The sequence below is a fragment of the Penicillium atrosanguineum genome (genome assembly GCF_028827265.1).
Source record: "Penicillium atrosanguineum strain IBT 20685 chromosome Unknown utg000004l_segment0_segment0, whole genome shotgun sequence".
Classification (NCBI taxonomy): domain Eukaryota; kingdom Fungi; phylum Ascomycota; class Eurotiomycetes; order Eurotiales; family Aspergillaceae; genus Penicillium; species Penicillium atrosanguineum.
Genome location: NW_026623136.1, coordinates 1,636,981 through 1,650,439, shown reverse-complemented (window position 1 = coordinate 1,650,439; position 13,459 = coordinate 1,636,981). Strand labels below are relative to the sequence as shown.

The 13,459-nt window shown below is 53.0% G+C and overlaps 6 protein-coding genes across 6 annotated transcripts; 2 read left to right on the top strand and 4 right to left on the bottom strand.

Annotated features, from left to right (window-relative positions):
- Positions 1-2,585: 2,585 nt before the first annotated feature.
- Positions 2,586-3,301, bottom strand: N7443_005943 (uncharacterized protein; the record flags this gene model as incomplete). The annotated part of the gene is made up of 2 exons (XM_056885999.1): positions 2,586-2,968; positions 3,067-3,301. The coding sequence occupies 2 exons, from the start codon at positions 3,299-3,301 to the stop codon at positions 2,586-2,588; spliced, it is 618 nt and encodes a 205-aa protein (XP_056741447.1).
- A 691-nt stretch (positions 3,302-3,992) lies between these two features.
- Positions 3,993-5,026, bottom strand: N7443_005942 (putative oligosaccharyltransferase subunit ribophorin II; the record flags this gene model as incomplete). The annotated part of the gene is made up of 4 exons (XM_056885998.1): positions 3,993-4,232; positions 4,284-4,568; positions 4,619-4,817; positions 4,881-5,026. 4 exons carry the CDS (start codon positions 5,024-5,026, stop codon positions 3,993-3,995), a joined length of 870 nt encoding a protein of 289 aa, XP_056741446.1.
- A 462-nt stretch (positions 5,027-5,488) lies between these two features.
- N7443_005941 (putative GPI-anchored cell surface glycoprotein) lies at positions 5,489-7,726 on the top strand (the record flags this gene model as incomplete). Its single annotated transcript, XM_056885997.1, has 1 exon — positions 5,489-7,726. The coding sequence occupies one exon, from the start codon at positions 5,489-5,491 to the stop codon at positions 7,724-7,726; it is 2,238 nt and encodes a 745-aa protein (XP_056741445.1).
- Positions 7,727-8,124: 398 nt separating this feature from the next.
- On the top strand, positions 8,125-8,596 carry N7443_005940 (uncharacterized protein; the record flags this gene model as incomplete). The annotated part of the gene is made up of 3 exons (XM_056885996.1): positions 8,125-8,264; positions 8,368-8,432; positions 8,532-8,596. The coding sequence occupies 3 exons, from the start codon at positions 8,125-8,127 to the stop codon at positions 8,594-8,596; spliced, it is 270 nt and encodes an 89-aa protein (XP_056741444.1).
- Positions 8,597-8,987: 391 nt separating this feature from the next.
- N7443_005939 (putative regulatory protein Ral2) lies at positions 8,988-11,663 on the bottom strand (the record flags this gene model as incomplete). Its single annotated transcript, XM_056885995.1, has 1 exon — positions 8,988-11,663. One exon carries the CDS (start codon positions 11,661-11,663, stop codon positions 8,988-8,990), a length of 2,676 nt encoding a protein of 891 aa, XP_056741443.1.
- Positions 11,664-12,742: 1,079 nt separating this feature from the next.
- Positions 12,743-13,427, bottom strand: N7443_005938 (peroxiredoxin; the record flags this gene model as incomplete). Its single annotated transcript, XM_056885994.1, has 2 exons — positions 12,743-13,325; positions 13,408-13,427. The coding sequence occupies 2 exons, from the start codon at positions 13,425-13,427 to the stop codon at positions 12,743-12,745; spliced, it is 603 nt and encodes a 200-aa protein (XP_056741442.1).
- Positions 13,428-13,459: the final 32 nt, after the last annotated feature.

Below are 13,459 nucleotides of genomic sequence, written 5' to 3'. Positions count from 1 at the left end.
GCAGATGCAGGAATTTTATGTGCAATATTATGGAATAATAATTCCCTTTAGAGGGTTTACTTTTTCCTAAAAGGTGTCTAGGGGACCGGACTAGTCCTCTCCAGGGGTCTAGGGTCTCGGGTCCAAACTAGGCTCCCAAACTGCGCCAATTGGAACTCCATGGGGCATAGGGGCACGCGACTGAAGCTTGAGTTTTCTTGCCTTCCTTTTTGGCCCCTTCGGATCGACTGACACAAAGGACCCATTTGGACCCAGTCAACGGTGGAGATCTGTCGATACTGTACATAGACTCGGATCCCACAGAACCACGGAACCTGCCCGCTACACAGAATTATTTGGAACGTTCCACATAGTATCTATTTCGACCTTATTCACTGTTGCCTACTTGAACCTCGCTGAGACATTTCCTTTTTTTAAGGGTCCAAATTTTTTGGGGGTTCATTTTATTTTTTAAAAAAAAAAAAATTAAAAAAAAGGGTCCCAGCCGCCTGCAGCCGGCCCTTCGCGCCTCAGGTCAGCCCCCCACGGCCCCTAAAATAAGCAAAGGGTCAAAGAAGGGGGCTCGGGGCACCAAGCATAACAAGCTCGTGTTCTGAACTGGCAAAGAAAGTCCGGGGAAAGGATGCGCGAACCAGTCACGGTGCAAATCGCCGATACGACTCTGAATGGTCGGATGTCGTTTTGCTCCCGACTCCGTTTCCCCACGTCATGGTTCAGTTCCTGGGTTCCTAGTTCGCCTATAAACTCCCCAATTGCTCGCGTGCCCTGCTCGCGTGCGAGCTGTCTCATTTCCACGGAGTGCCCGAAGGGCCCGAAGTACCCGAGGCTCAATTCTGATCGATCGCCGGAAGGCAGCACCATTTCTCGATCGGCACCAATGTTACACTACTGACGTGATCAACGACCCAGACACCATCGGATCTAAGCCCTGTGGACCCGGCCGATCGAACGAATGCGAAAATCGAAATCAGGAGCTACGTCCAGAAGAGGCACTGGGCACGAGAGAATGAATCAATACGGAGTCATCGGAGAGTTTTCAGGGTCTTCAAGGACTAGAGGACAGGACCCTGAAAACCTGTCATCACGTCAGAGCCTGCCGCTAGGCTGTGCTGCATGGCCCAGTCAGACACCAGAGCCTCTACCGAGGTCCCAATTATTAATGGGGGCACTACTGCCTTTTGGCTCCGACCCTGAGTCTTGGCCCCAGGGTCAGGGGCAAGCCCTACCAGGCAAGTGGAGGGATTCAACTAGTCAACCGAGCCCAGGTTAGAATTAAGGCCAGCCCTATGGCCTGACCAGATATAAACAGCAAACCTCGTGAAATTACCTATTTAATGCCTTCGAGGAACTTATGACCCCGGTTTTAAGGGTCCAGGCACTAGTGCGCTAACCCTGAATAGTATTAACTCTGACCGCTATGTTCTATCGTTTCTGCAACTAACCCTGCAAGCCACCAGCCCTCTTGGGACTTGTGCGCATACGCAGACACCTTTGAAACGCGGGCTATGTACAACCCTATGTATGTGCATCGTCTATTGCCGTTCTATACATTCTCAATTTACGAGATAGATCCCAACTAAGATCCCATCCCTTCCCGAATCTATATCTACATTTACAGTATCCAGTCCCAGCCCCTCCAACCCTTCCCGATCCCCCTCCTAATTCCTGACTCGCCTTACTGTAGACTACCCTTTCACCCTTATAACCCGAACTCCAATCCCAACCAACCCCTTTTTCAACTCACTCACATAAGCCCCCAGGGCCTCATCCACACTTCACGCATCAGGCCTCTCTCTCATCGCCAGTATCTCTCCAAACACTAAACTCGGCATGTGCCGTAGTAGATCATCAACTTCTTTGTCAAGAACAGACGCGTAGCCTTAGATTTGGAATCACAGTAAATACTAATATTCTCCGAAACCTGCACAGCAGCGTCATTTCTGCGTCAGAACAATGTTTTCTGAAACGATTTCGGTCTCTGTGTAGAATTTCGGCCTGACGGAGCTGTGATGGGGCCCGTTAAAGAAGATTACGTGAGTCATCAGAGGGTGGAATAGTCTGACAGCTTCGGTCATCGAATGTCTACCCACGGTTCTATATGTTTTTTCCCCTCCATGTGATATTTGATAATAAATTCGTAAGCAAATTGGAAGTTCGACATGTGAGTCAAGTGCCAAGTCTTGGATGTATGCTGTGTTACTGCCTAAAGAGCACTGCTTGATGCACACGGGTATCAATTGGAAAAGCTATGGAATATTGAAATGGAAGCAAATCTGCCGTGGTATTGTCTAGGCGTCCATTGATCCAATCCCAGTCGGGATGAATATCGCAAGGTTGACGGATACAAGAAATGTTGGATCGAAGACATGAGAATACTTCAGCCACGTCAAAGCACCCTGTGACAAATTATCAAGAGTAGAGATGATAGTCTCGTGACCAAGAGAGAGATATATTATACAGAAAACAGAGTATGGATACAACCCAATCAACGCCATGCAACTCAACCGCACCAAACACCCAGCCACAAAAGCAGAGGCAGAAGCAGACCCAGAACCGCTAAACCATTCTCTTTAACTCAGAAATTCTCACATAGCACGTGAAATCAAGCCATCTTCGCCAAGCTTATCCATAACTCCCTTCTTAAGACGCAATGTCCGTTCGATCTCCGCGCGCGGCATCTTCTGCACATCGCGCATGGTCAAAGCCTGGTGAATCGTCAAGGCGTCCATGTATGATCGCCCCGCAAAGTCTGATCGGCCCATCTGGTCGATCTCCTGCTGTGCGGATTTGGAGAGACGATCGCGTGCAGCGGCGGTGAGGAGGGCGGGGTTGGAGGCTTTGGGGAAGACGGTTTGCATGGGGCCGCGGCTGTACGCTGGGGAGTTGGCATAGTTGGCTGAAGGGTCGACGGGGCCGATAGAACGAAGAGAGGCGGCGAAGTCGGGGTCGCGGCCGTCCATGTCGATTGCTGGGAATCTGTTAGTGTATGGTACTGTGGTATAGGGCTGGGTTTTTTTTTTCTGCGATCGAAGGTATACATGTGGATTGAAATGAGGGTGTGCATACCGTTGGACCTTGATTGAGAGGGCTGCTCCTTTGTATGGTATGTCGGTCCTTGATGACTAGAGCTCGGGGGCTGAGAAGGGGGAGGCGATGGCGCAGGCTGAGGAGTTGGTGTCTCGGGAGCTTTGGGTTTCCTCGGTGCTGCTGGAGCTCGCGGCGGAGGGGCGGCTTGTTTAGGATACTGGCGCTTTGCTGCACCAGCGGCTGCTCTTGCGGGCTTTGAAGCGGAGGATCCCATTAGGGCTAGTGAGGGTGGGAGAGTAGGATCTGTTTCTTGTGAGAAGCTTTTGCGGCGGAGATCGGGGACAGCGCGGAGGTGGGACTTGGCTTTCCCGCTGCTGGCCACTCAAGTGACGTCAAAATATAATCAGCCCTCACACTCTTTCCAGTGGTCTACGAAGAAGACAAACTCATTAAATGAATTTATAATACTTCTTTGAAAAGTTCTGGAAACTTAGATTGTAATAATTGACATTCTACATGAATGTGTTGCTTACCCAGCGAGAAGTGGCTGTATCGCCTTGCGCTTGATCTACACATCGACAGTGCAAGAGTATAGAGGACTGATGGGTCATAAATGATTTAAATATTCGAAGACTCTGAGCCTGTGCAAAAGAGTTGACTACTCTAAAGGGTTATCCAGGGTAAGAATTGTGGCAGGCGAGAAGTGGTACAAGTAACTTGTCCCCAATGATTCAGAGTACGATGGCGTAGGCTATGGACCATGAACGAAGCACCAATCCCTTATAGAAGCTCGCCGTAGGGAAATGACCAGGAGCCTGGAGACAACTCGACTCATAATTTTGATTCTCTGAAACAAGATGGATATCATCACAGATAAGATACAAACTCACACCGATCGACGGCCACGGACAGCTATACTAGATGACCCAACGAGAACTGGATGAGGAGGAGATATGCCCAAGTATTTAACGAAGGCCAGCAAAGCGACGACCCTGGACCTCGCCCAGTGCGCGGCTGCCGCTCAGGAATGCGACGGCGCCAGCAGCTGCCGCAGCGGGCAGGGTCTGGAATAGGTTCCAGGAGGTGTAGTAGAGGAAGAAGATGCCCTCGAAAGCAATCAAAGAGCCGAGAAAGAGGGCGTGGGGGAGGGGAGCGTTCTTGAACGCGGTGGGGAGGTGGTTGACATTAGCGCCGAGCAAGAGCCACTGGAAAAACACGTTAATTGGAGCTTCACAAAAAGGAGGAAGGTATGTTACCAGGCCGGCGAGAACCGGGAGAGCAGCAGCAACCATGGCGACAAAGGCCAGGGTGATGATGATCGTAGGGTTGCTCGGGGCATCCCTGAAGATGTGGTGGATCTCGGGCAGCTTGCCGTAACGCGCGGGCTCGACGGTGGGGATGGGGACGTGGGGGTCACGGTCGATGGACAGCTTGAAGACGGAGCTATCGTAAGCCTCAGAGCTGCCGAAAGAACCGATCACCACGCGGGCGTCGACAGGATCAGCGAGGTGGAGGAATTGGAGAGGGAGCTCCTTCTGGGTCTAGACAGCTGTTAGCTTTCCCCCGCAACAACTTTCCGTAGGTCGCATACCAATTCGACGCGAGATTTGCCATTCTCCTTGACGGTGAATGGGTAGGAAATGTCCAATCCAGAGTGAGCATCCTGCAACAACAAGAAAGCTTGGTGTGGGCGCTTCGCAGAGCTACCTTCTTGGGTGGTCAAGGTGACGCGCAATGTATCGGCACCGGCGAACGAGACGGCTTTGGACAGCGGCTTGGATGAAGAGAACCTAAAGGGATGGTTTGTGAGCCTCGGTACATTTCAATTCAAGTACAGGAGATCGAATACGTACTGTTCTTTGAATCCGCCGTTGATTCCAGCGCCCTTAGGTTGAACTGCCACGGTGGCATCAGTAAAGCCCCAACCGGAGGCCGCGGCCGCAGGTAGGGCAGCTGAAGCCAGCAGACAGAAGGGAAGAGTGGCCTGCCACAGATGCATCTTGAAAGCAAACAAAAAATGAAACAAAACTCCAATTGGGAATGGGAGTAAGGAAGTAGTTGGAGAGTAGCAGAATAAGGCGGAAGGCGATGAAGCCGATAAGCGCCGATCGACTTAGCCCTAATTTCTTTTCTCAGACTTCACTTTCTCCGCATGTTGGATCACCAACCCCGGCCTTTGCTGCCTTGACACCAGCAAATCCAAGGCAGTATCAACACAATAGCCCTATTTGATCGAACAATAGCCCGACTCGTGAGTGTTTCAGTCCGAGATAATCCCCGGCTGCCCTACCCGACTCTGACGTCTCTCATCTTGCCCTTGTTGTCTAACAATTTATGACTTTTTGAATGCTATTGAAACCACTATTTCTTCCTATTGTTCTTCGTCTCTTGTTATTGTTCCATCTCTGGTCTATTCGATCCATCACTGACAACTATGGGATTGAAACAGGCACCATACACAATGCCTCCCAAAGGGTACCGTAAATCAATGCCGGGGCGCCTCAATAGCACCATGTTAACACCCTCACGGCGCTCACCCCGGGTCCCGGCGAAAACTACCAATTCCTCTCCCCAATCCTCCAAATCCCTCGACTCCTCCACCGATTCCCCCGATTCTTCCTTCAACATTCGTTTTTTCAACCCAAAGACTCCCTCCAAGTCTTCTTCCACAAACCCTAACCCCGGAGCTGGTTCTCCGGATTTATCCTTGAGTCACCGTCGAACTTTCCAAGCTCGACCTTCAAGATTGTCTACCGTTTTTACGCCGGCCGTGGAAACCCCAACCTCAACAATCAGTCGACGAACACGTCGTTCAACTGCCAACACCGTACAAAATCAGTTCTCAGACGACGACTTTGCCGAAACGGGTTGGACTCTCGAACAATACCTTGGACTCGGCTACGAAGAAGACCTGGCAGGCCAGACTTCTCCCACCAAGTCCTCCTCAATGGGAACCCTTACCTCGGCTCGTGTACGCAAACCTACAGAACGGTTTCTTGAGTCTCAAACATCCCAGCCAAAGCCTCACCGGAAGAACGCCACGGTGCCTGTCGCAGTAGAGAAGCAACCTACCAAGAAAATTCAGAAATCTTCCCAGAAGAGGGCCATTGCTCCGAAGAACGCCGTCAAGGCCATCTCCGCCCAGAAAGGAAAGCAAGTTAAGAAGAATGCCGAACTTGAGCGCATCAAGATCAAGGAAGACGATGCGGCTCAAGGTCTACACGAGTTGGCTCGTGACGCTTTGGGCCCCGACTTTGAAATTCCCGAGGATCATAATGAGCTTATTGATGAACTCCGCGCGGCCTACTTCAAGCGTGAGTCTGAGGTCAAAGCCACTCGAGATGCTCAGGACGCCCTGGAAGCCCAGAAAGCACGCGATGCACTAGATGCCCAACTTGACGAGTACGATGACTCAGACGATGATGCTGTGAACAACACTGAGCCCATCAAAGCCTCCAATTCTGCCAAGCCTCCGAAAGATGTGAAGACTGTCAAGGACGATGAATCTCTTGAGCCTGTCAACCCCAATGAGACTTTACAGACCGCCGAGGCCTCCCGGGACACTGAGGCCGCTGAAAAGGTTATTCTTCAATTCAAAAAATCCACCCCGGCGGATATCGAAACCGATGGCTGGGTCAAGACCGGCCGTGTTAATGACAGCGGCGAGGAGCTTGTTCTCACCCCTACCGATCACAGCCCTTGGCGCTCCCCCCGCACTTACGGTGACGATGCTCTTCCTTATCCTCCTGTTCGCTCGCGCTCCGACCAGCAAGCTGAGGGCGATATCGCTCTCGGTTTCCCTCCTCTGCTGGGAGACCGAAACATACCGCCGGGTGCCGGACTGGACTTCCAGACAGAGAACGTCCTCGAAGAAAAGGCTCGAGTCACCAAGGCGCTTTCAAAGACTCCAGCGAAGGCCATCTCTAGGCCGTCTGCTAAAATTGTTTCTACAAATTCTGTCAAGCATACGTCTAAGGCTGTGGCTAAGGGTACCCCCAAGTCCGTGTCCAAGTCTTCGAAGATCATATCCAAGAATGCCCCGAAGTCGACCCCAAAGTCTACTCTGAAGTCTACGCCAAAGTCTGCTCCGAAACCCGCCACAAAGACCCCTACAAAGACCTCGACAAAGACCATTTCTTCCGCTCCCGCGACCAAAGTCCAGCGCATCACGCTAAAGCTGGGCCCCGCTCCCGAGTCAGAGAATGAACCCACCTCGGATGATTCGGAATCATCAGATGAGACATCCAAGCAGCCTGTCGTCGCGAAGGTGAAGAAACGCAAGGCCGATGTCCTCTTCGACGAAGATGAGCCCAAGCCGACCGTGCCGAAGAAGCGCGCCACTGAGAAGTCCACCTCCGTCAAGTCCAAGACCTCCGCCAACCTTGCTCCTATCACTGAAACCTCCACCACCGTGATCATCCCCACTGGCCGTGGCCGTGGTTCTTCTCGCGCTGCCCCTCGTGGTTCCCGAGGTTCTCGTGGCTCTCGCGTCCCTCGCGGCGCCCCCATTTCCCGAGGTCGTGGCCGCGGTCGTGGTTCTGGAACTGCAACTGCAACCACTACAGCTCAACCAGCCGGAGCTAGTGCTACCACTACATCTGGCTCTACAAATTTCACCCGTGGAAAACAAGGCGAAGCCCGCGCCGCCCGAGGCCCAGGTCGTGCTCGTGGCCGCGGCCGCGCTCGTGGCGGTGCTTAATTCACCAGCACCCAAAGCTCATCCGCTAAAATCCAACGCGCACGAGTATGTATAAGGAAGAAAACCCGTCCAGGTGAGGGGGATTGTCCGTCGCCGAATACACATCAAAACGAATAATGAAGAAAGGATCTTGCATAGCCTGGTGTTTTGATCAATTACTTAGTTACCATATTTCCACATAAAACTGGAAACTGGGAACATTAAAATATTATTATCCTTTATTCTCAGTAGTCTTTTGTCCATGGTATTCTTGAAGATTCGTCTTCCAAAAAGGGACAGGGACTCAAACTCCATGCGCTTCATGCCTCAGGCACCAAACCTCCACCCGACCTCCATCTTTTCTCCCATTCAAAACGTATTCCCCCCAACACAGGATCTTCACTTCGAAATCCCTCAAAATGGCACCCAAGGCTACGACAGGACCTTATATCCCCCGGCCACTGCCTCAAAAGCCGGTACAGGGTGCGGCCAGACCGGCGCGCCCGACGGGGCCGGTTGATATTCGGAAGACGAAGGAGTATAAGTCTGCTGCGCGGAAGTATGTATCTTTTCCCTGGACCCAGCACCATGCTATTCTTTGTTGTTGGGGAGTCTGAGCTGCGATTCTTGATATTGGACTTGGACTGACTGGTGCGTGTCAGATGGACGGGTGCGATGGTGGGCATTCCGTTTGTGATTATCACTTCTTGGATCTTGTACGAGCGAAGTGAGTTTTATCCTTCTTTTTTGGGCTGTGCCTTGGGGCCCGAGTGCCTTTAGGTATAATGTATTCTGCGGGTTTATACATTGCTAACGGGCTCAACAGTCTACGGAAATAAGAGCGTGAAGAAGCTGCCGGCGCCAAAGCAGCAGCCCCCTTCCTCGTCTTAGCAGGGGGCATCTTGTATGACTATGACTGATCTACGGCGAGGGAGTCGATTGTTGGTGAAAAGCTGCCTATAATATTGTATATATACTTGAAACCTTTCATTCAATGTTCATTACCGCATCGCATCGCATTTCAGTCCAGGAAAAGAAACTACTATGTTACCCAGGTTTGCGAGGGGATTAGCACACCCACCAGGCTCTTACGGAAGGCACTTGAGCACAATATAAACATGACTATCGTTCCTTTTTATAGACCATCTCCTATCTCACCAGCCTGCTGGCATACAAAAGCAAGAAAATGTTTACAGTTCCAAGGGTATGTAGATGAAGGCAAGAGAAAAGGGAATGCGAGAATATGAGTGCACTCCTAGAGGTATGAAAAGATTCAGCCAGATCAAACGCTCACGCCCTGCATCGGAAGATGATCTCCTGACCCGGCTGAGGGTACAGAGGTAGAACCACTGCTCGTGCTGGGTGGCTTGACGCTGCGCTCGCGTATACGACGACCTTCCATCAGACCGCGCAGACCACGCTTCTGGAGTCCGATCACGCTGCTCAAATCGCCGGTCCAGATTTCTCGGGCGTCGGTGCCTCGGCGGTGCGCGCGCGATGCGGCGCGGCTCTCACTGTCGCTCACGAACTCCGAGTCCGACTGGCTGAAATCTGCGCTGGAAGCGGAGGTGGCGGTGCTGGCGCTGCTGGCGCTGCTGATCGAATCTTCGCGGTCGCGCTGGGCCTGGGCACGAGAGCGACTGCGTTGCTGGGTCAAGTTTGTGTCGATGCGGAGGGAGGGAATACCGCGGGCAAAGTTGGTAAGGTCGCCTGTGCTGCTCGATGCTGAGGGAGCGGTGATACCGTGCTCGGTGTCGGAGGAGTCGGAGGCTAGGAGGACGCTGTGTTGGGAGGTTGTGCCTTCCGATGCGCTGGGCATGGAGCCGTTGCCCACGGAGTGTGCGCCGTTCAGGGCTTCCAATGTACCGCCGAGACCGCCGCCGAATCCTGTGCCTCGGCCCCCTCCTGCTGCCATGGCAGCGGCGTTGAAAACAGCAGCGGCGTTCCGACCGTCAAGGACTTGATGAAGTCGTTCCACTGTTGCTTCCAAGAGACCGTTGACTTGGTAGGGTCGTGCGAGCTGGAGCAGGGAGCAAAGAATCTGCGGCGTGCAAAGGGAGGAGCCCGGGGGAGGAAGGGCGGATGTGTAGAGAAATTGGACCAACACCTGAAGGGTTAAAATCGTATGAGGGAGGTAGAGCACGCGAGGACGAGCAGTAGGAGCCAGGCCGTGTGCAGAGGGCGCCTCAAGGTTTTCAAGTAGAGCCTTTGACGGGACAGCCGGGTTCACCAGTGTTGTCGGGTTGGAATAAGTGCTGTTTTGTCCGACTGAAGGAGTAATTGTAATACTTGAGTTGCGGCTGGGGTGAGTTGCACCGGGACGAAGAGTGGCGCCCTCTACGATGTCACCTTCTGAAGACTCACGCAAGAGCTGGATGAAGTAGGGGCCCCATCTCCGGGCCAGCAGGCGGGAATTAACCGAGATGCATTCTCCGCCAACAGCCTGCAACTCCATATCGGACAATTCCTGCAGTGAAAGAACCAGCTTGCCTAGCTCGTCGGCTGCAGCAGACAATGGCCGTCCACCCGTCGTCAGCTGGGTAAGTTTTTGTTGTAATGATGCGGGTACCGAGGGTGAACTATATGATTTGTATCCCGATGTCGCGGCGGTGCGAGACGGGTTATTGTAGAGTCCGAAAGCCTCCAATTCCACCACGCAAACGTGCGAGAAGTTGATCCGGCGGTGGTTATAATCGTCGACCAAGCTTCGCTTCCGATGACCAAGAATCACGAAGGAACTACGACGCGGCCAGAGGATGCCACGATTCCAACTGCCGTGGCCAAACACAGAACCGCCGGCATCGATGCGGCCCCAAGTCAGGGTCTTCAAATCAAGCGCCCAAAGAGCATATTCCTGCTTTGAAGAAGTCAGATATGTGCCACTGACAACAAAGTGGCCATTGATGATGCCGCCGTTGGGGAAGCGCAATCCAGGTGGAGAGGCATGGCTCTGCATCGGTCGCTCAACAAGGCGCCCGTCCGGCAGGCGCACCTGCAGCTCTAACTTGACATCCAGGAAGTTATAGTTTGAGTAAATCAGCATAGGACATCCCGCCTCCTCTGAATGCTCGGCTGGCTCGTGCATATCCCGATCTGGCGAGGCCGAGCCGACCTCTGAAACGTCCATGCCAACCAGAGGGGCAACCACACTGCGGTAAGCACCGCAGCTGCGTCCGAGCGGGCTGGTGTTGGTCCACTTAAGGCTCCGCAGATTGAAAACGCTAATTTGCTCAATGTAGTGGTTTGAGCTGTCCTGGCCACCAACAACTACCATCTCAGCGCCTCCAAACCCATCGATATCCACCCCGATGGAGCCCTGGTGGGCAGCCGTTTCAGGGTTGTGATGAATGGCCGACAGAGGCGCACTGGCAGACGTAAAGCAAGCGCTGGACGGAAGAATCGTAGCACAATGAGCATACCGTCCTTGCGGCGATTCATGTGCCGCAACTCGCGTCCACGCGCGCGACGGAACGTCGAAAATGTGTATATCCGACATAACTACAACCTCCGACTGATTCTCTGAGCTATTTGGGTTTGACAGGTCCTTGGGCGTCCCGGGCGCAGGCGACATTCCTCCATAGCAGACCAACTTGTTATCACCGAGCGCGCAAACGCTGTGGAAGTACCGAGGCGGTGGGATATCCCCAGTCGGTTCAATTTTCGTCCAGTGTCGGCGGATCAAGTCCAGTTCGTATAGGTCAGAGGTCAACTGCGGGCGACTGCGCGAGAGGATCCGGCCTCCAAAGACGTATAGCTTATCGCCCAAAATCGTAGTGGTGGCGCCGACTAGGGGGTGAGGCTCCTTGCCAGTGGTTCGACGGACATTGCACACCAGGCCAGACAAGTTGATAGGCCCGGAGGAAGACTGCTGGCCAAGAGACGGGGAAGCTCCAGCTGCGGAGGGATCCTGGGGACCTGCATCCAGGAACCCCAGACTCGACTGGCTCCTCGACATCATGGTGGGCGAGTTATGGATTCTGCTCCGCGCTCACCAAACTGTTCGTATGTAATATACCCCTATTTTGAAATATGCTGGTCGGTGTCTGAGCGCATGTGAAGGGACTTCAGGCTGGAAGTGTGTACCGATCGGAATCTCTCTCTCCCCTCGTACCGCTGCGGCTGTTGTGGTGCGATGTGGGGTGCTTTTGGGACCGTGTAGGTTTTCCTTGTCTCTGCCGCGTCAAGACCGCCGTTGCAAGGCGCGGAGAAGTCCGTGGATCGAGCACAGGTCAAGGTGAGGCGTCTTAAGGTGGAGAGGAAAGTGTCAGACGGTGAGCGTTGGATCGGCACAAAAAAGGCGGTCTCAACCTATTTCCCGAGTGGGTTTGGACGCGGATGGGACCGCACTTTACTTTGACCCCTGACTGTAGTACAACATTATCGTCAATTGACAAAAAAATATACGTTAGTGGGTGCCTCGAGGTAAGTCCGACAATGGCCCCTAACTTCGGCCATGCTGAACACGTTTGGTTGCTTATCCACCCTGGGTGAATCTACCTCGGAGTTAATCGCGCATGCAGTATGCAGTAAGGAGCAAGAAGATAAGTGGATCTGATCCAGAGAACACCTGAAAATAGCCGATGCATATCGCGCTTGAAACATTCTAAGGTACCTAATTTTAACCGACGTGCATCACTGACAAGGTACGTGGGCAAAGCCCAACCACAAGGTGTACGGGCGTGAATAGCGACCACTAGGACAAAACAGGATTATTACTTCATGCCTCATAAGATATCATGAAATAGGCCTACAGAGGGATTAGAAAACATTTACAATCAAGAATAGTCATTCGTAGACTCGTATGACGCATTTGGTGTTTCTGGTGCTAGTGGTCATTATGCTGGCCCGTCAAGGTGATCACACATCTACGCCGGAAATAATAGAGGATAAGGCATTTCATATTGGTATCATCTGGCCTCTCCAGTCAAATTACGCTAATCCTTTTCTTTTCACATCACATCGTAAAGCCCATCCTTTATTGGGGAGCCTTGGTGAAGCGGAGGTAAGGCTTGACCGCACGGATCTCGCCGAACTTCTTCATGGCATCCTCAGTAGAGACGGGAGGGGGATGACAACATCATCACCGGGGAGCCAGTTGATGGGGCAAGTGACACCGTGCTTCTCGGTGGTCTGCAGAGCATCAATGACACGGAGGACCTCGGCGGTGTTGCGGCCGGTGGAGGCGGGGTAAGTCATGATGAGACGGATCTTCTTGGCGGGGTCAATGATGAAGACGGAGCGGATGGTCAGAGCCATGCCCTTGGAGTCGACGTTGGTGGTGTCCTGGTAGTCGACCATATCGTAGGCGTAGGCAACCTTGCGCTCGGGGTCGGAGATGATGGGGAACTTGAGCTGGGAGCCGGAGACCTCATCGATGTCCTTGATCCAGCGGTGGTGGGACTCGACGTGGTTGGCGCTCAGGCCGATGAGCTTGACACCGCGAGCAGTGAACTCGGGCTCGAGCTTGGCAAAGGCACCGAGCTCGGTGGTGCAGATGGGGGTGAAGTCATCGGGGTGGGAGAAGAGGACGGTCCACTTGTCACCGATGAAGTCGTGGAAGTTGATGGGGCCGTTGGAGGTGTCGGCATCGAAGTTGGGGGCAGTAGAGCCCAGACGGAGACTGTACAGAGATGTCAGGAACCCGGCGATAAGAATGTGGGGGAAGCTCGGAGCTCTGAGAGCTCATGAGCCGGGGAACGTACGGAGCAGCGCGTTCAGCCATTGTGATTGATGTGCAGAGGTACTTTGGGAAGA